The 22538-nt window shown below is 46.8% G+C and overlaps 1 protein-coding gene across 1 annotated transcript in view; it reads left to right on the plus strand.

The window, feature by feature from the left end:
* The window catches only part of USP12 (ubiquitin specific peptidase 12), a 739696-nt gene that overhangs the window by 619064 nt on the left and 98094 nt on the right, over positions 1-22538 (plus strand). Inside the window, exon 8 of the mRNA XM_069639238.1 lies at positions 18584-18662. Within this exon, the coding sequence (XP_069495339.1) occupies positions 18584-18662 (79 nt within the window). The remainder of the gene's footprint in view (positions 1-18583; positions 18663-22538) is intronic.

Raw genomic sequence — 22538 nt, forward strand, 5'->3', positions numbered from 1 at the left:
GGCACAAGAGGGCACTGTAAGCTAAGTTACTGCTCTCTTGGGTCTCTAGTCTTCTACAGGCCCTAAATACTCTCTTTGGATTGTAAATGAACGGTGCAAGTGAATCACGGACGGGATTGGTGGCAGCGATCGTTTCTTGTGTTTTTGAGCTCCTTTTGGCGTTTTAAGCGCGTTTCTCGCGCTTAGCCCAAAATTGTGGCCTTGCTCCCAAAATGGCCAGACCACGAGGCTCTTTGTCCTGTCCGCTGACCGTCTTGCCCCTTTCACCTCTCCCAGGTCGAGCCGACCCGGGGCCTTCCTTTTTTGGGCATGGGGGCTAGGATGTCTGGTCCCAATACACATCCTGGGCTCCAGAGAGTCTAGGGTGGTGTGAATGCATGGGACCCCCGTGGTCCATGATGAGGTCCACAGATGGTGTGAGTTTTATGAGCGGATCTCCCATTGGGTCCCCTCCGTTTTGGTACGAAGGGAACCGTGGATAAGAGGGGGCTGGAAACGCCACAACCAGGTCGATCTCCTGAGTTCTCAAGAACAAAGGAATACAGGAGCCAAGTATCCTGCAACCACGAGGCTGAACCGAGGAATCGCTGGTGACCCGCTGAAGGACTGCTCCTCTGCACTGCTGTCGCTTTGTGAAACCCTTTCTACCTCGGATCGAACGAGAAGGCCTGTACTGGTACTTCGACCCTTGGACTAGTGGGAACAACTATTCTCGGCATCTTCACCATCTCCTGCACGTAAGCCTTCGGAAGTGTCTCTGGGCCATCCAGTAGACTGACCAGCCTACCTAGGAGTCTTGCTCTGTAACCGCCGTCAGGTTGTGTTGTATTACGAGTCCTTGTCACTCTCACACGATTCGTACACTTGGCATTCCCAGGTCTGAAGTGAGTAGTGTACATTTGACTGAAATACACACGGCCGCTCCGTTGCCCTGCTGTGGTAACAAACTGTGCGGGTTCACTGCGTTTGGGACGCCCTCAACTCAACTTCTGCTGCTGCAGAATCTACACGACGACGAGACGTCCCCTGCTCCTATCTGAACCAGCCAGCACTGAAACTGACAAGTAGAAGCCTGGGTCTGCTTGCATCGGGGACCGGTGAGTAGCATAGCTAGGAACTGGTCGCCCTCCTGCAAGAGCCCATAGCTTTTCCCTGCTGTGTCAAACAGCACGCCTTTCCGTACTCGCGCTCTGCTTCGGCCCACAGTGGAGGCTGCGCTTGAGTCACGGAGCTCTGTTCATCTTCATTTGTTCACCGAACTAAACTGCCTGATTCCCTCAAAGAGACTCCCCTTTTTGCCTGTTGGCACCAGCGTGTGCAGGTACTTTTGAGCACAAGGCTCCACTCTTCGTAGGGCTTGGACTTCCTTTTAGTTAGGTGCCTCTGAAGGCGGACTGGGTCTAATTATTATTCGCACTGCCTGTTTTCCTCCCCATCTAGGTGGTCTACACATTTCGTGCGTCTAACTCGTTAGACTCGTTTGTATTTGTATATATATTGTATTGGTTTGGTATGTGTTGGTTTACTGGAGTTTTATTGTGATTTCTCGCTACGGTCAATGTTTCAAAGGCCTTGTAATAAATGTGTATATATTTTTAATATAACACCTGTTTGGAGTAATTTGTAAGTGTCCTTGCTTTGTGCGCTTATTGCGGGCTTTCAGTCACCCTCACCCCTCTTGAGACCTAGTCTTGACCGCCACGATCGCTACCCTGATTGGTCTGGCTTGTCCAGAGGTTACCCTGTTACAAGAAACTAGGCTGGCCTTCTGAACCTCTGCCCCTCAAGGACAGAGTTCAGAAATCCGTTTTAACACAGTGCCAGGTCCTCCCCTCCATTCGCACCCCTCCGCCTTAGAGACCACGAAGCTCCCCCCTATACCATACAGTAGTAACAATGTCCAGCAAGTCAAAACTCACCGAAAACCCAGGCATCGCCTCAATGCTCCTGTCGGCGGATAAAGGAAAGAAGCTTGAACCGCCTAAACTCACACCTCAAAAAGCCTCGGAGGACAGAGGCTCCTTAGCCACCAAGGGAGATATCCAGGCCTTTATGCTGGACATCAAGACAGAATTCAGGTGCTGCATGACGGAGCTTACCATGAAATTGGAACAGACTGATCAGAGGGTCACAGAAGCAGAACAGAGACTGGGGGAGGATCGCTTTCAAGACCACTCGGTTGCCTTGGTGGAGATCCAATGCTCGATCCAAACTCTCCAGGACAAGTGTGAGATCCTTGAATTCAAGCAAATACCCCTCGAAAATAGGACACGGCGCAACAGCCTGCTAATTCGAGGTATCCCATCCTCAGTGCTGGACGGAGACCTGGCGGAATACTTGGGGGACTTTTTCCACTCTCTGCTGCCACAGCTAGATAAACCCCAGTTGATGCTGAACTGCACCCACAGATTGTGCCCGCGACAGGGGGTGGACTCAGATTCCCCCTACGCCCCCGACGTGATAACAAGGGTGCAGTTCTACACCACGAAAGAAGCCATATCAGCAATAGGCCGGTCCCGGGACGAACTAACTTTTCAAGGCTCCCCCTTCAGATATAGCAAGATGTCTCCCTCCTTACTCTGCAGAAGAGAAGAGCCCTTCAACCACTGACACTCTTCCTCCGGGACCACCAAGTCTGATACCGATGGCTGTTCCCAACGGCCTTGCAATTTTCCTACAAGGGTACCCTCCGAAGAATCAGCCACCTCAAAGATGCAGAGAAGATCCTACACCCTGACTCTCCTAGGGGTTCCAAGAATCCGGCACTGGAAGACACGGGGAGCGGGCCATCTGACTCCCTGCCGAAACCAAGACGGCATCCTGGTCAAGGGTGCAAAAGAGCTGGAGGGTGAAGTGACCTACTATGGGAGGGGCGAACCCCGAGAGGTGCTGGGACCTGGGAAGGAGAGGGCAACATGCCTGGCTCGGGGGAGCTCCCCCTCATTGCGCCCTTGAAGAATATGTGCTGCACTGGTATAACTTCGCCGGCACTGATGCACAGAACTATAAACACTTGCTACGGGATGCCCACGGTCCATGCCCAAAGATATATACGATCAAAGTTTCTTTGGAGTGTAATGCAGCCCGTTTGGCTGGGGGAATAAATTTGGCCCGGTTGGCCAGGGGATGTGCTGGATCCAAAATGTCGGCCTCTCGAACAGTTAATGTTTCGGCCTCCCGTTGGAGGCAGAGGTTAAAATCCTATTCACAAGTTGACATCAAGCCAATTACTCCTCGAAATGCAAGCTGATCCACACTCATCTCAATCCCACCGTCTGGATCCCATAGTAGCCTTGACCCCACCCCGGCTCATCAAATACTGAAATTTGTCTCTCTCAACATTAGGGGGGTGAACTCCCCCGCGAAGCACAAGTCCATCTTGCAGAGACTGCTGGACGCAGAGGCTGCAGTGGCCTTTCTACAGGAGACCCATCTACTCCGGCAGACTTTGGCCGGCTCAGAAACACACACTTTCCACTGCAATTCTTGGCCTCTGGCGGCACCAAAAAAGGGGGAACAGCAATCCTTTTTGCAAAAGGGTTGAACCCACAAATCCTGGAAACTAAACTATGCCCAGAGGGCCGCTACATTGCGGTTAAGTGCCTGCTGCTGGGACATTTGTACTCGTTCATTTCGGTTTATCCCCCCAACGAAGGACAGGGCTTACTTTTACGAAACCTTGGGCAATGCCCTCCTCCCCTTTGTGGAGGGCCAAATCATTATCCGAGGGTACTTTAACGAGGCTCCCGACCCGATTAGAAACAGATCACGCCCTCCTGCCACCAAAGACTTTAAACTTGCTATCAGCCTCCTCCGCCGCTTCAGGACCTGTCTCGGTGGACTTAGACGTGGTGGACTCATGGTGGATGCTCCACCCCACGAGACAGATTTTTCGTTTTATTCCTATGTACACAGGACCTTCTCGAGGATTGACCTTTTACTGGCATCTCCACAGGTATTATCCTATGTCGATGGGGTTTCCATCGGCTCCAGAATTGTATCTGACCATGCTCCTATAACTTTGGGCCTATCCGACCCAATCCCAAATCCGCAACGCCGATGGAATTTGTACGACCCCATTCTCAATGAGATGCCGCTAAGAGACGCAATCGCCAAAACAATCCAGAATTTCTTCGAAGCAAACCCAAATGAAGACACATCCCCAGGGAACACCTGGGACGCCATAAAGGCGGTAGTGCGGGAGGAGCCGATTGCGCGGGGAATAGCTTATCATAAGCCCTCGAAAAGGTAGTCAAGAAGCGGAAGAAAATCAAAGCGAAAAGGCTGGTCCCCAAAAACCCAGCGAGCCCTACACGCTGCCCAAAAAAATCTCAAAGCCCACTACGCAGAAAGCACGGCACACCTACTGGAAAAATCCAAACAATTCGTCTATGCTAGAAACAATAAAGCAAACAAACTTTTGGCGAAATTAGCCAAGGCGAAGAAGAAGGATATGATCACTGGGCTCTGTGACCAACACAGCGTTGTCCAATACGCAGACCAGGAGAAACTGCGGCTAGCAACGGCTCACCTAGTGGAGGTAATGACCGCACCACCACGAGATCAAGGTGAGCAACAAGAGTACTTGCGGAAGGCGACATTTCCCCAGCTGAAAGATTCGGTCCGAGAGAGCCTGGACGCCACGATTTCAGGTGAGGAGGTTGATGCTGCCATTAAATCACTCCAGTCTCGAGCCCCTGGCCTAGACCGCTATTCTACCAAGTTCTACAAGGTCTTCCGGCCCCAACTGACCTCCTCACTGGTCACGCTCTTTAACTCCTTTAGGGAATCGGGCTTGGTGACCCCTTCCATGCAGGAGTCAATCACCATTCTTCTACTCAAGCTGGCCAAGGACCCCAGGGACAATTCCTCCTATAGACTGATCTCTCTCCTGAACATAGACGCAAATACCTACTCCGAAATCCTCGCTAACCGATTGTCAAACATATTGCCCAACATAATCAACCTCGACCAAACTGGCTTTATTAAAAATAGATCGACAGGGGATAATATCCATAGAGCCCTGAATTTAATCGACATTGCCTCTCAAGCATCGTTGAAGCTGATGCTTTTGGCCCTGGAGCTACCAAAGCGTTTGACAAAGATTACTGGGCCTTCATGCGCCTTACCTTGGAGGCATTCCGCTTTGGACCAGCATACCAAAAAATGGTCCTGGCCAACTATCAATCCCCGAAATCTCTCCTCAGGGTAAATGGCTCCCTGTCTAGCCCAATTCCCCTAACCTGTGGAACCAGGCAAGGATGTCCTTTGTCCCCCATTCTGTTTGCATTGGTTATGGAGCCCTTTGCTCAGAGAATCAGACTAAACGCTAGTATTAAGGGCCTATAAATTGGCTCGTCTCAGCACAAAATAGCCCTCTATGCAGACGATTTGCTGCTAACTATCACAGAAATTGGCACCTCTTTGGGACAGGCTCTCTGAAATCTATAGTTTCGGGAGGGTAACGTGCTTCACCATTAATTTTGATAACTCGGTCGCCCTGGGGATAAGCTTAGAACCAGGGGAAAGGGAATCCCGCGAGACTATGTCCTGTTCATTGGAAGGAAAATATGATTCCCTACCTGGGGGTTAATATTCCCACGACCCCGAGGGAGGTGAACCGAGTAAACTCCCCCCTCCCCTACTCTTTAAAGAACTTGAGGGACCTGGACTATTGGTCATCACAAGAGATTTCACTTATGGGGCGGATTGCAGCCTGTAAAATGAACCTCCTTCCCAGGTTCCTATGCACCTGCTCTTCCCTGCCCGTTGCGATCCCTCTCCCCGCACTCCGCCGCCTGCAAAGGAAGGTGCTTCGATTCATCTGGAGGGGTAAGAAGGCTAGGATTTCCCAAAAGCAATGATGGGGTGGGCTGGGGGTCCCTGATCTGGGGGGGGTACCAGGTGGCAGCACAGCTAGCTCACACCTATGCTTGGCTTGTGGCCTCAGAGCGCCCAAGGTGGGTGGAGGCGGAACAATCTCGCTCATCTCTCCCCTGTCACGATCTCATCCCCACCGAGGGCTCACGGAGCCCTAAAGACCTTATTCGGTTCCCCTGGGATTCTTTGGAGCCAGTCCTGGCGCTGTTGGCATCGGAGACACATGCTGGGACGGGGTTTCAATGGGCAATGGACAAGCATGGCCACCCCCATGTGGAATACTGGGAAACTGCATTCAGCGGTCTAGCATCCAGGGCGGGGCCCACCCCGAAGGCACCTGGGATACCACCTGGCTGTTTAAACCACGCCTGATTAGAGGCACGGCTTTGTGTTTTTCTGCTTTTGCGTGACGTTCACCGGGTCCTGCTCTGCATCCTGGCCTCCTGGGGCGAGAAGAGGCAAGAACCATCGCCATCCTTGCCTGCTCTGCAGCATCTTCCGGCAATCGAAGTCATCCAAGGCAAGAACCATCGCCATCCTTAGCTGCTCTGTAGCATCTGCCGGCAATCAAAATCGTTCAACGCTCATTGTCCACCTGCAGCACCACCACCACTGGAAGGTAAAGTGGGAACGGGGACATCTTGGGAACTACTTACCAGTTCGTCAGGAAGACCATCTCCTTTTCAAGACATCTTTCATCCCCTTGTATTCCTGAGAACCATTATTCTTCAGTTCTTCTTGACCTGCAAGACAAACAATAGCACAGGTTAGCCATTTGCAAGGACGCTCTCGGCGCCGCTTGGCGTTCCATCTTGCCTTCTCGAACTCAACTTCGGCTTCCACCGCAGCTCCCAACAGCTGCAAGAAGAAGCGAGAAGGTTACTTAGTGCAAATCCAATAAAGACATTGCTTTCACCTATAAAGACTTACCTGAAAAGGAGTTGCAGCCGGTCTGGACTTCGGCTCTCGCCAGTGAAGAAACTCGGCAGAACAGTGCCTTTAACAACGCGCCCCTGCCCAGCGCGGCAGGACGGAGAGTGCATCCTTATAGAAAGCAAGGTGAGAGACGTCCCCTGGGGAAGTGCAAAGGGAACCCGGGAGGTGGGTTGCAAGGGATGGAACAGCAGTTAAACTTCACCTCCTGTCTTCGAGAACCGATCCTCGACAGCCCGAATTCCGGGAAAGGTGAGGGGTTCCGAAGAGCATCCCGGCTTGTCGTGAGGCGTCCCCGTGGAAACAAGGTGAGCGTTACAGAACGCGAAGCCCATAACTTAATTATCCACCTGTGCGCCTAGTATGGAAACTTCAGAAACAGACCAGTTAGCCCAGTTGTTGGGGCAGTTGCGCGCGGAGGTCCATTCTGCGCGACAGGAAACTAATGCGTTGCGAAGGGAGCTAATTGTGGCCAAGGAGAGGACGGATGACCTCGGGAGGCAACTCCTCCAGTCACAAGCGGGACAAGCCCCGTTGCCCGGAATTAGTCAGTCCACCTCAGCCACTGCAAGCAATCCAGTTCAGATCAACCTCCCTGGGGCAGTGCCAATGGCTCCTCCGGAACGGTTTGCGGGAGACCCTCAGCAATACGCTACCTTCATGAACCAATGTTGCCTCCACTTTCTGTGCAGGCCTGGGGCGTTTCCCACGGACCAATCACGTGTGGCCTTCGTGTTATCTTACCTTAGCGGGAGTGCGGCAGACTGGTCAGTACCGTTCATTAGTCAAAACGACCCTCTGTTACAAGACTTTGATGGGTTTCAGCGGAAGCTGGAAAAACTCTTAGCCCCACGCTACCATGGGCAGGCCCTAGACAACAAACTCTTGTCCCTTTGTCAAGGGAGCCAAGACCTGCTGACTTACATTGCAACCTTCAATAGACTGGAGGTCGAGGCAGACTGGCCTGAGGACAAACGGACTACATTGTTTCACCAGGGACTTCGTGGGGAGCTTCGTTTTGGCCCAAGTGGTGGACCCTCCCCGGGATTGTGCCGAATTCATTAGTTTGGTGGCCCAGTTGGATTGCCGACTGCAAGACAGGAAGAACGACCGGGGGAAATCGGATTCGCGCCCCGTATTCGTACGATCCAAAGATCAAACTCTGCGGGTCCCCAATGGGACCAGTGAACCCATGCAGACAGGAGGAGTCAGGCCCCCTCTAACCAAAGCTGAACAAGATAAAAGGAGGGAGTTGCAATTGTGCCTGTATTGTGGAAAAGCAGGCAATTTCCTAAAGGAATGCCTGGTTAAACCACCCAGATGAACTGTCGGTGCCTTGGATAAGGAAACCCCTGATGAGGAATTGGGAAACGACCAAGCCCGACAATTGTAGGGGTCCAATTGTCGAGCGAAGAAATCCAGCTTCAGACCTCCCATTTTGCGCTACCTGTGATCTTAATTCCCCATCAACAGCCACCCGACATGCATTCGTTGGAAACTTACATCGACAGCGGAGCGGTGGGGAATTACATCGATCAAGACCTTGCAGCAAAGATGGGGCTAGTCCTTTGCTCCAAGCCAACCGCTGAGACAGTAACCTCTGTTGATGGTACCGAAATTGCTTCGGGCCCTGTGTCGGAGTGCACCAGCGAACTCACCCTCCTGTGCGAAGATGGGCACCGTGAAATCATAGCCTTTGATCTGATTAAAGCCCCCCAATTTCGGCTGATCCTCGGAATGCCATGGCTGGTCGCTCATAATCCACAAATCAACTAGCAGCTAGTGAATTGGTTTTCGCCCACAGCTGTACGCACACCTGTTACCCGAAAGGGCGAAAGGCAAAACTCGCAAGTTCTCCGGTTCAGGAGGGAATGGCTCATGCCCTCGGAGGGATCGTGACCCTGCCGGTTCATTACCAAGATTTCCAAGATGTTTTCCAGAAGGAGCAAGTGAACACGTTGTCCCCCCACAGACCCTACGACTGCCAAATCAATCTGCTGTCAGGAGCCCAGATTCCATGTAGGCGCATTTACGCACTCACTGAGCTTGAAAATCAGCACCTGAAAACGTACCTGAAGCAGTACCTGGCCAATGGTTTCATCCGCCCGTCCAAGTCATCGGCCGCGGCACCGTTATTCTTCGTACCAAAAAAGGAAGGCGATTTGAGAACGTGCATTAAACCAAGTAACCATCAAAAACCGCTATCCACTGCCTTTGATCCCGGAGTTACTGAACCAGGTTAAGGAAGCCCAGATCTATACAAAACTGGATCTGAGAGGGGCCTACCATCTGGTGCGCATCAAAGAAGGGGGTGAGTGGAAGACGGCATTCCGTACCAGGTACGGCCTGTTCGAGTACCAAGTAATGCCGTTCGGCCTATGCAACGCCCCCGCTGCGTTCCAGTATTTTATGAACGACGTCCTCCGAGAACTAATCGACGTCTGCGCTCTTGTCTACATCGACGACATCCTGATGTGTTCAACATCTGAGCAAGAGCACATTGGGCATGTTCGGGCAGTCCTGACCAAACTTCGAGAACACCATCTTTACGCTAAGCTGGAAAAGTGCTTGTTCCATGTTACGGAAGTGGAGTTCCTGGGCTTTATCCTTTCCCCCAAAGGCATACGAATGGACTCTCATAAAGTGGACGCAGTCCTCAATTGGCCAGCCCCCACTTCAATCAAAGGAGTCCAGAGCACGTTGGGGTTTGCGAATTTCTACCGTCGATTCATCCCTGGATTCTCCCAAGTTGTAGACCCGATTACTTCATTGCTCAGAAAATGCAACAAGACGTTTAACTGGACTGCAGAAGCTGAAAAGGCCTTTCAAGAACTCAAGACAAGGTTCACCACCGCCCCCATTTTGCGACACCCACGTCCAGACCTTCCTTACATTGTAGAAACTGATGCGTCCAGTCTGGCAATGGGGGCGGTTTTGTCCCAAAAAGACCCACTAACAGGCCAATTGCATCCGGTGGCCTTTTGGTGACGAAAGTTTACGCCAGCAGAACTCAATTACGCCATCACAGATAAAGAGTTATTGGCCATTACAGCTGCCTTCAAGGCCTGGCGACACTACCTGCTGGGTAACGGGCCACAGAAACCTCCAGTACCTAAAGGGAGCGAAGGCTCAATCGTCACGGCAGCTGCGCTGGGCCCTTTTCTTTGCAGAATACGACTTTGTGATTACGTACCGACCCGGGGTTAAAAACGGCAAAGCTGACGCACTCTCTCGCATAGGCACAGACGAAATGGTACACACGCCGCCGCATCCGGTGGCCATCATTCCAGAGAATAGAGTCCTAGGTATCACAACCACCATGACCCAGAGTGAGCTCCTATACGAAATTCGACAGTTTTCACCCAGGAGCAGCTACAAGAGTGGGGCTCCAGAGGGGAGCATTACTGTATCAAGAATCAACTGCCATATTACCGAAACCGGCTATTCGTACCAGTGAAGGAATTACAAGGACAGGTCATCTCCGAGCACCATGACTCTCTCATTGAAGGCCATCCAGGAATTGCCAAAACCTTGACCAAGATAAAAAGGAACTACTGGTGGCCAACTTGGCGTAAGGATGTAATTGAGTTTGTGTCATCTTGCGGTATCTGTGCCCAAAATAAGTTCATCAAGCAAAGACCCACCGGGCTCCTACAGCCATTGGACATTCCGCCAGCCCCCTGGCACACCCTGTCGCTAGATTTCATCACCGATCTTCCTCCATGTCAAGGCTACAATACCATCCTGGTGATCGTGGACCTTTTCTCTAAAATGGCTCATTTGTTCCCATTCAAAGGTCTACCGACCGCCTCCGGCCTTGCCAAAGTCTTCCTGGAACACATAGTGCGCCTGCATGGATTCCCTTCAGTTCTAATATCAGACCGTGGGACTCAATTTGTCTCTAGCTTCTGGAAGAAATGCTGCTCATTGGCCAAGATAGACATCAGTCTGTCCACTAGTCACCACCTTCAGACCGACGGCCAAATGGAGAGGACCAATCAGATTCTCGAGCAGTACCTGCGCTGCATGCTTCATCAGGGTGAAGCTAAGGCACGCCAGAAAAGATGCGCGGACCAGCTTAGCTCCGAAGCCTCTCTCTACCAGGTGGGAGATATGGTGTGGCTTGCCTTCAAGCATATACCAATAAAAGGAACGCGAACGTTTCGCCCACGGTTCTTGGGACCATCCCAGTGGAAACCATCATTAACCCAGCAGCTGTGAAATTGACACTGCCAGCCCACATGCGAATACACCCAGTATTCCATGTATCTCTCCTGAAACCAGTCAAGCCGGGTACCCATGTAACTACTCCACCTGAACCGATCATCATCATTCAGGGAGAACCTGAATACGAGGTAAAAGACATTCTGGACTCTAAATATGTTAGGTCTAAACTCTACTGCCTAGTAGATTGGAAAGGAAACGGACCCCAGGATAGAACGTGGGAACCCAGAGAGTACATCCACTTTAAGAGGGGCCTTAGGGGGAGGAGGGTGGAGTGCTGTCACAATCTCATCCCCACCGAGGGCTCACAGGGCCCTAAAGACCATATTTGGTTGCCCTCAGATTCCTTGGAGCCAGTCCTGGCGCTGTTGGCATCGGAGACGCATGCTGGGACGGGGTTTCAATGGGCCGTTTGACCAGCATGGCCGCCCCCGTGTGGAATACTGGGAAACTGCATTCAGCTGTCTAGCATCCAGGTCGGGGCCCGCCCCGAAGGAACCTGGGATACCACCTGGCTATTTAAACCACGGCCGATTAGAGGCACGCAGTTCGCGTTATTCTGCTTTTGCAGCGTGACGTTCACCGGGTCCTGCTCTGCATCCTGGACTCCTGGGGCGAGAAGAGGCAAGAACCATCGCCATCCTTAGCTGCTCTGCAGCATCTTCCGGCAATCAAAGTCGTCCAATGCAAGAACCATCGCCATCCTTACCTGCTCTGCAGCATCTTCCGGCAATCGAAGTCGTCCAACGCTCGTTGTCCACCTACAGCACCACCACCACTGGAAGGTAAAGTGGGAACGAGACATCTTGGGAACTACTTACCAGTTCGTCAGGAAGACCATCACTTTCAGAACATCTTTCATCCCCTTGTATTCCTGAGAACCATTCTTCTTCAGTTCTTCTCGACCTGCAAGACAAACAATAGCACAGGTTAGCCATTTGCAAGGATGCTCTCGGCGCCGCTTGGCGTTCCATCTTGCCTTCTCGAACTCAACTTCGGCTTCCACCGCAGCTCCCAACACCTGCAAGAAGAAGCGAGAAGGTTACTTAGTGCAAATCTAATAAAGACATTGCTTTCACCTATAAAGATTTACCTGAAAAGGAGTTGCAGCCGGTCTGGACTCCGGCCCTCGCCAGTGAAGAAACTCGGCAGAACGGTGCCATTAACGGCGCACCGCTGCCCAGCGCGGCAGGACGGAGAGCGCATCCTTATAGAAAGCAAGGTGAGAGATGTCCCCTGGGGAACTGCAAAGGGAACCCGGGAGGTGGGTTGTAAGGGAAGGAACAGCAGTTAAACTTCACCTCCTGTCTTCTAGAGCCGATCCTCGACAGCCCGAATTCCAGGAAAGGTGAGGGGTCCCGAAGAGCAGCCCGGCTTGTCGTGAGTCGTCCCCGTGGAAACAAGGTGGGCATTACACCCCTTAGTTTTCCTCCCACACATCTCGCCCCCACAGCGCCGGCGATTGGAGAAATTGCTATCCTCTACCAAACATACCCTATGCGTATGGGACGGGGCCTTGAAACGCCAGGGTATCCCGAGAGGCCTGAGTCCAACCTCCCCAATCTTCCATATGATATGACATTTTATTTATATTGCGCTCGTACACAAGTGTTTCAGAGCGCGGCCAGGCGAAGGGAGGGGAACACGGGAGAAACAAAAAAACAAACTTACTACCATAACCCAGCATTCTCCCCCGGGGCCCAGCCCCAGAATTTTCAAAATTGGATTGCGGGGGGGGGTCTCGAAACTCTGGGCCAACTTTTCGAGGGAGGCCAACCTCGCACCTTTTGAGCAATGTCAATTTCAACTCAGGGAAATGGACAGATTTCCCTACGCTCAACTCCTCTATTGGTGTTCCCATCCTCTAACCCGGCAAGCAGCAACACACACCCCCACTTCCCTGGAACTGACCCTACAGGGCCCCTTGTCACGGGGGAAGATCTCCATCTTATATAAACGCCTTTAGGGTGACTTTCTTTCCACAGGGGCCCCTCATATGGCACAGTGGGAGGCAGACTTGGGACACCACCCTGGAAGATCGGGCATGGGTGGACATATGGACACGGATGCATTCTTCGTCCTTCTGCATCACCAACAGAGAATGTGCATATAAAATTCTCCTGCACTGGTACTATTCCCCTCTTAGGCTCCACCATATGAACCCGGCCTTGACCCCTCTTGTTGGCGACTTTGTGGACAGCCAGGCTCCTTCTTTCACATGTGGTCATGCCCAAAGGTAAAAATCTTCTGGATACAATGCCTAGCCACCATCGAACACATTACCCAAGTAGTGATTCCATTGGAGCCAGAACCTTTTCTCTTGGGGGCCCAGGTTCCAGGGGTTTACCCGAGATCTGGAAGGAGAGCCAAGCTGCTGACCCAGTGTCTCTTAGCTGGGAGAATCACGATCGCCCACACCTGGAAAACAATTGAAGGACCTTTTATGCCTCTCTGGTAGGGGAAGATATGGGATATTCTGATTGCGGAGAAAGTGTCGACAGCCAGGGCAGGGCTCCTGCACCGTTTTTTGAACATCTGGGCTGCTTTCTTGGACTATGTTCAAAGCTTTCCGGGCCTAACTTATAAACCCCAAGAGGGTTAACAGAGTCCTCAGCATGGAGGGAAACCCCCTGAGGGCGAAAGGCCCGGGACACCTTCGAAGTTGGAGATGCGGTTTTGGGGGTGGGGGGTGAGGTCCATGGCTGAAGCACGGGGTACAGACTGATGAAACTTTATCAGATTCAGTACACGGGGAGGATGGGCAATGTTTTTTTTTATTTATATATATATATAGTCCCAGATAATGCTAAATGAATCGGGGGAAGCAACCAGCGAGTTTTCCTTTAAAATGCTGACCATACTGGTAAAATATGCAAAAAGCGATATAAGTAAAGCGCTTGAAGAAATTGAAGAGCTGGAGAATGAAGTGTACAATGGCCCAGATGCTGAAGTAGCCAACCACATGAAAATTCAAATGCAAAAAAAGTCAGTAAATACGAAGATGAAATAAAAGGGTGAAAACAAAAGAACATTTTTAATGGACAATGAAGATTACGCCATAGGCCGCATTTACATGTTTGCCAAAAAGTATGATACGGTTCGCAAAGGTATGCAAAAAACAGCAGACACTAAAGAACAAAGCGCTTTACCACCCGAATCAGATACATATGAAACAGCAAGTATCTCTACTGATACTTTTATCTCCAGCAATGAGGATACCCCCATCAGACTTAATTTTTTAGAAGAAATGACTTCTTCATCAGGTAGGCAAGACAACACAAGGGAGAAATCAATACAAAGGCAAAGGCCTCCCGAATCAAACACAAGCAAGAGGAGCACAACAAGGGGACGTAGGGGACAGCGGAAGAAAAAAACGGGATCAGTCAACAGGCCGTCTGACATGCTATGGGAAAAACAAGAAGAGCAAGCAATGAATGACGCCATGCAAGTGATAAATTTATCAAACAGAATTTTGACCAAACCTGAACATGAAGTCTTAGAGAAATGCCTTTTGTACTGCCCAACTGCCAAATTCGATTATTCCCAATTGAGGATCAATCTCTATTGTTTTATTCGCAAACTGAGATTAGCTAAATTTTATGCCAACAGTGACCTGACTAATAAGTCACATTCAGAGTTGAATCCAGCGGAACTCAGTATCCGGGATATACCAACACTCGGAGATCTCAATATCTTGGAACAAGATTAAATAACATTTTATATAGGTGCAGAATTCCAAAATGAATGGGCAATAGAATTGCCCATGGATATTAACACCAAACTACCAGCTCCAACTAACTTAAAGAAAAAATCTAGATTCAACCCTCCTAATGTCAATTGTCCAACGATAAACTTATTTGAAGACCTCATCATTGATGATCTTAAAGTCTTGGCAATCAAATCTAAAATATTGAAATGTAAATCGAACTTGACCAAGCTACAACAAAGAACAATGGACGATCTACAAGCTGACAAGTCAATTATAATAAGATCTGGCAAAGGTGGAAATGTTGCAGTGTTAAACATCAAAGACTACCAGAGGGAAGCAGAACGACAACTAAAAAAGACTGTTATGTCAAGCTATCAGGAGATCCATATCCTCAATAGAAAATGGAATATGACAACAAATTAACTTCATGGCAGGAAGAAGGCCTTATCAACATCAAGAAAAAAGATACCTAACCAAAGACCATCCCGTGACCCTGATTTATACATTTCACTCCTAAAATCCATAAATCTATGTACCGACCACCAGGATGGCCTATAGTGGAGTTAATTGACTCCCTATTAGAGAATACATCCAAATATGTAGACCCCTTCTTGTTCCCCTATGTGGAAACCTCACCATCATATACAAAGGATACCACAGACTTTCTAAACCAGATTGCCCACATTCCTTGGCATCATTATATTCTTTTAGTAACACTGGATGTAGACTCATTGTACATCTGTATTTCACATACACAAGGCCTAGCAGCGGTCAAAATGGTTCTTGTCGACCAGATCCCTGAGCTATCGGGAACATTTGCAAATGCTGCTAGATATGGTCTCTATCATTTTAACTCACAATACCTTCATGTTTGATCAGACATATTACAATCAAATTTGCGGAACGACAATGGGCACTGTAGTAGCTCCAATGTTTGCGAATTTGTACATGGGCGCGTGGAGAGAGGCTCTTTTCTCAAACGAAGACCAAAAAAGACATACCGACAAGATAATTTTGTGGCAAAGGTATATTGATTACCTTTTTGTCATTTGGCATGGAACGGAAACTGACTGGATGTGTTTCTTTGACAGTCTGAATCGAGAACATGCTAATCTCAAATTCACTGAACATCATCGTTCAGAGGTAGTTTATTTGGACATCAAAGTGAAAATAATAAAAGGTGCTATAACTATAGAATTACATCGAAAAGACACCAGTACTAACAGTCTCTTACATGCAACCAGTGCGCATCCTACTTGCCTGAAAAACAGTATCCCCTACGGGGAGTTCCTGCGAATTAAAAGAAACTGCAGTGAGAAGACAGTTTGGGAAATTAATGCCAAAAGATCAGCAAGAGGATATCGAAAGGATATAAGCAAAGCATATGACCGTACCAAAACCAGGGAAATGATGCTGGTCAAAGGAAATGCACCAGAGAAACATACACAATGGAAAGATGATGATGTCATTCGATTCATTACAACGTATAACTCAGGAGCAAAAGAAACAAAGCAAATTTTAAACAAACATTGGCACTTGCTCAAAAGGGACAAGGACATTAGTCATTTACCGATAAATGCCACAGTTCTTTGATACAAACAAGGTTGTCACTTAGCATGTTTTTATCTACAAATGAACAAACAACAACCAATTGGTTGATCAAATGAGCACCCGGGTTTTCCACATGCGCCAAATGCTATTGTGCCGATTTGGAAATAATACTCGGAAATACATCCATCCCAGGACAAAAACTGAAGTGGTAATCAAAAAGGATCTTAGGTGTTCCACTCAGTATGCAATTTATGTCATCACATGTGCCTGTGACCTGTGGTATGTGGGTAGCACAAAATTGGAAGCAAGGCTACACATTTTACAACACTTACAGGCAATTAAAAATCGGGATATGTCCTATCCCCTTGCTAAACATTTTGAAGATCTACATCAAGGTAACATCAGCTCATTGAAATACTTTGTAATTGACACTGTGCCAGCACATCCTAGAGGAGGGGACAGACTTCGGAAACTTAAACAAACAGAATCGAGATTTATATTACATTTTAATACAAAGTTTCCTGGAGGTCATAACCGAGATGAAGAACTTTATGTATTTGTGGGGGACTAATGTGACTGAAGGGAGTTTTAGAGCCTGCAAAGCTTCTCATGAAAAAACCTCAGGACTAAAGCCCAGTTTTGACGATGTATGCGGTTTTAGGATTATTAGTATAACATTCTTATCTTTTAATCTTGTTTCATGAATTTTCCGTTTAGATTTGAATTTTTATTAGTAACCTCGGAATTGATTTTAAGACTTAAGATTTTTGCACTGCATTTTGCGCTTGTCTATAATATTTAGAATTTATCAAATGCACAATTACCCTTTTTTTACAATATTAGAGGACTTCGTATAATGGATGGCCAGATTTGTCACACATACTTGACTGAGGCATGTTAACATTGACCAGCCAAATTATGAATTTAACAAAAAATAATATTGCACCTTAATATATTACTGGTACTCGGTAGGCATGAGACGTATTGAAGAATTATTAGCCGGTCAAGTGGCACAGCGAGCAGAGCGCTCGCTTTGACATCCGTGCAGAGCCTGCTAATGCAGGTTTGAATCCCGGCAGGGCCAAACTCAGCCTTTCATCCTTCTGAGGTCGATAAATGAGCACCACACCGCGTGGGTAATAATAAGCAGCGATCAGATACCTGAGGGTTCGTAGCACTATATAATCACCCACTTGGGTTGATTTCTAAATAGTCAATGAGGCCGTTCTGGCAATATGCATTTTAAATTCCAAATGTATTCAATAGCCGACAGCACTTTAGCACTTTAGTCATGAATCACCCATATGGGATGATTCCTAGACAATCAGATAGACCATACTGGCACTATGCATTTCAATGGTGATTCATTTACAAATATGAATGCATGTGATTTACGGCACCCGCAAGGGGTAAATACTGCCTATTTTCTGTGCAATATATGTGTCAAGCATTTTATATATTTTAATTAACATTGCACTATGCACTTTATCTGCTTTGTTGTTATCAAAGTGAAAATGTGTAAATTACAATACACTGATATGAGTGTATCTAGTTCTAAATATCATGCAATAATGTTGCTGAGATTTTGATGGTCAAAAATTATTTGCACAAGATTTACTCGTATAAAAGCTGAGATTAGCGACAATAGAAATATATGTATTATACATTGATTATACCAATGTGCTTTTAATGTTAACGTTTGTCTGCCCTTTTCAAAATGGAGGAATTCGCAAACATCAGGAACCTTCTCAAACAGTATGCTAGTGTGTTTGTTTCAAGAACAGAGATGACGGACAAGTCAAGTGGTATCCATAAATGCACAGTCCTCTTTTACTTTTAAACCAGACGAAGCCTGTGTAGGGTGAAACGCGTTGTTTTTGTGTTTTGTTGCTGCCTTTCTTGTTTGTCCACAACCATGGAATAATAAAGGACTATTTTTGCACAGCAACTGAGGCTGGGGTTTTGGATTGAATTCTTTTCCATCTACACTCTATGCATTTGCTGATGTGCCGCTACATTTTAGACTGGGTTTCCAGTCTACCTTTCCCTTTTAAAATAAACATGTTTAAAAAATATATTTTTTTAAAAGTAAGCTTAACACTTATTTCTGTAATGCCTCTTTGGTATACATCACAGATACATTGACCTATGGTTTTATGGTTTGTATTGCGAATACCTTTGTGTTTTTGTTGCCGATTTTAGCAGTACTAGATGTACTAATGCACTGAAAAGTAAAATGAGCAAATGCACAACGTGATATGTGTTGTCTTTTGTCTTTTTGTACAGTGGTCCAAATCGAGGACATTATATTGCAATAGTAAAAAGTCACGATTTTTGGTTGCTGTTTGACGATGACATTGTAGAGGTAAGTGTTACTGCTATGTTCCCTAATCACATGATATAATGTATAACCCAATGATTTCGGGAACTACTAATTCACTTAAAACCATCCTCTACGGAACACTTCAGTGTATGTTGTACAAATGAACTGGTTTACTTTTAGATTTCCAGACTTTGCTCATAGCCTTCCTTCTCCAGAGTACCTACCTTGGACTGAAACTGCTCAGTGGAAACTAATCTAAAGAACAGAGTTTGTATTTGTGATGGCAATTCATTTTTTCAAAACGACCATTGCTAAACTGCTAAACCTAGATGTGAGGCACTGGAGAAGCGGTTGAAAAGAGGATGCGTTCTGTGAAAATGTATGTATGTATGTATGTATGTATGTATGTATGTATGTATGTATGTATGTGTGTATATATATATATATATATATAGTGAGTTAATGAGCAAGTTTAAGGTGTTGGGGAAACCTTTCACTAGAAGATGCATTCCAGAAATTAGAGGAATGACTTATGAAAACAAATAGCCAGAAGGTGAGTAATTAGTATGCAGAGTCAAAAACTTTACTATCCAGTTAAACTAATCATGTTCATAGTGGACATGTATTAAATCTTTGCAAACGCAGGCTTTCCTAGCAAAATAGCCATACATGTTTTCTTGTTTGTGGACACTATATGATTCACTGCTGTCAAATGTGTGGGACGGCAAAAAAGCTCAACAATCACACTTATTCTCCCACAACCTGTGGCTGATCTGGTCCCAGCTGTGCCGTTTTTGCTTCAGTTTATCAACTGAGGACATGAAAGAGACAGGCTAGCTAGTATAGCCTACCACCAAGGTCCTACTACTGGCCACTTAAACACCAATTATTAATTAACTTTGAAATGTGCACTAATAGCTTATATATAGATAACCTCTTCTCTTCACTGAGCGAAGCCATGCCCTGCCCCGCTTTCAACAGTTTCCACAGTCCATAAAATCAAATAAAAAAAAAAACTTTTAGGGCCAGCAACATGAAACAAATTCTTTGTTAAGCTGTGGGGAGGGAATTAGTGCTAGATGCCCTCAATGAACCTTCCATGTGCCCAGTGGTAGTGAACCAGAATTTGCTGAAAACTAGTGCAATGTTCTGCTACTGCCTGCCAGGCCTAGCCCCCTGGCCAGTTGTAGCCATAATTATGACCCCTTGTCGCCTGGGCCATTAGGTGCTGCTCTCTCTCCAAGATGGAACTCGACCAGGAGATTTAATTAGCTGGATGATGATGTGACTTGCTGGTGAACTAGAGGGAGACTGATAGACTTCAACCTTTAAAATTGGAACAATGGTGCTCTATTTAAATGCTGGTCTAGCTTAAAATGCCCTTAAACATGCTTTGCAGTTCATACCACTGCATAAAAAGGCCCATTTCTGAGCTAAGTATTCGTAAAATGTTCATCATATTAAAGGATTGTCTGTAGTGTACATTCTGTGACAGAGAAGTGACTTTCACTTATCCACCCGAGGTTAAAGGCAGAAGCTAGTTGTGGTCCAAATTTCTAAAACCTGGAAAATGAGTTCTGAGCATCCATCCACGTAGGTCACCAGCACAGGAATTTGAAAGCACTAATTGACTCCGTTGTCTTATTTTATTGGCAACAACCTTGTTCTATTAATGTATTTATTGTTTATTTATATAGTGCTTATACATAGGTGAAGTGCTTCAAAGCGGGATGGTAACAAGGGAATACAGTAATAATTCTTAGGCCTTGAAGATTCTGAATGATCAAACAGAAAAACAAGCATACTAGGCCTGACAACATTTCTCCTAGTGCAAGTGGATGAAGTGGTACAGTTGAGATCAAGCCCGGGAAGTGGGGGGCAGAAATCTGTTTGTGAAAGCAGCTCACCCGCAGAGGGTTGGAGGACAATGAGTGGAGGGCTCTAGAGGAAGAGAGTTTAAGAAGAGAGCGTTGTAGATGGTGCGGTCCCTCTGCCCCAGAAAGCCTTGTGGATTACGTAGAGGGTCTTTGAACTTGATCCTTGCAGCCACAGGGGGCTATTGGAGGTATTTCTGCCATAAGAAATGTGCTGCTTAATTATGGGATTCATGGATTACAACAAAGTTCTTAACTATCTCTATTGACCATTAATCATCTCGCTTTCCTTTGCCATCATGCTTTCTTTTCTCCAGTTAATTGCACAACATATGGCACTTGAACCTAGTGGTCACTAATGCTAAAATGCTATCGCAAATGAATAACTTAAAGCGCCTATAACTCCCCTATGCTATTTTTAGCAGCAAGACCCGTCACCATTGTCTCCGTTTTTGCACTCAGGACCAAACCTGCCATCCAGAGCTTTTCTTAAGCCTCCATGGACCACCATAGTAATGTGATAGACCCTCTCAAGGATCCTGGACACTAGAAAGTCAGGGCTTTACTTTTAGCTCTGAAAGTGTTGCTACAGCATGGCGAAGTGGAAACTTTAGTTTCGTTGTCATTTCCTAGGTCTTGGTTGCTTCAAAAATGGTTTGTTTACTCGTTTATGCATTTGGTTTGTTTTTGCATAGGGGAAGAGAATCGAGGACAGAACCTCACACTACAGACAAAATAAACTTTTAGTTACAGTTTAACTGAAGGTTAAGCTGTAGTAGTCAGCTTTGCTAAGAAACATATGAACAATGTATCTTTGTCCAGTTTTCGCATATTTCATTTGGCTCTTTGAATGGGCAGACCTCTTCCATAGAATTGTACTTTAAAAAAAAAGAAATTGTCAAAACTTGGGGTACAACTTTGTAGAACTTCTGTAAGAGGAATTAACCCACCACTAATCAATGAAAGAGGAAGTTCTTTGGAGGACTGCTGAAAAGCAGATAATGCTAGCTGCAGAAAGAATGATGAACTTGCCTATTTCATTCAGATAAGCAGATGAGTCATTTGGCAAGCACCAAGCGCAAGTGATTATACTTGGAGGCTCAAGCGAGCAGGGAGTTCCTATTACCTTAACATTTGATGTCGAATCGGGTTCAATGGTTGAATGATAGTTTATCACAGTGCTGTAGAATACTGAGCCCCCTCAGGCAGTACACTTGGAGTATGACGTCTCTTTCATTTTTTTTTAGCAACGTCTTCTAAAATACTTGTATGTTCGTTATCAAATCACTATTTACGAAATGTATAGTTTGCATAAAAGTCGATCAAATAAAACAATAATGCAGAGCATTTTATTGCAAATGATAATGTGTTATTTATATAGTGCTTTCATCAAAGCGCTTTACAGAGAACATATTTACATATAGTATCACCCAACTGAAGTTGGTACAAATTTATCGACCGCAGAAGGATGAAAGGCTGAGTTGACCTTGCCGGGATTAGAACCAGCGACCAGCAGAGCACACACATTGCAGAAGCGAGCGGTCAACCCACTGAGATATCTTACTGGCTATCTTACTGTAACTAAGTACAGTAATATAAAATCAGAACCATGATTTAATATTGAATGCTTCAATTAAGTCTTTCAGCAGATTATCAAACACAGGGTTTGTTGACCATCAATAAAAAATGAACGCAAGGCAGCATTGGGTTAAATGCATTTTCCTTACTACTGAAACGAAAGTCATGTATTGAATTGTGCCAAAAATCATAAAATTAGGCCGGGAGGATAGCTCAGGGGCAACATTATTGTCCTGGAAGCAAGACAATGCATAGCAACACAGATTTGAATCCTGGGCCCGCGCTTAGAAGCTGGTTCCCCGGTATTAAGCGTTTTATAAAAGAAACATTTTAAATGGAAGGATCACCCCCCCTCGACTACCTCCCACCAACCCTTTCAACTTTTTTGGTAACATTAGTGGCGGATGGCATTTTAACACAGGCAAACGAGAACAAATCAAACTGCAGGACAGTTACAAATGCCGGA

The sequence above is a fragment of the Ambystoma mexicanum genome, chromosome 7q, assembly GCF_040938575.1.
Source record: "Ambystoma mexicanum isolate Mex_15411 chromosome 7q, UKY_AmexF1_1, whole genome shotgun sequence".
Lineage (NCBI taxonomy): Eukaryota > Metazoa > Chordata > Amphibia > Caudata > Ambystomatidae > Ambystoma > Ambystoma mexicanum.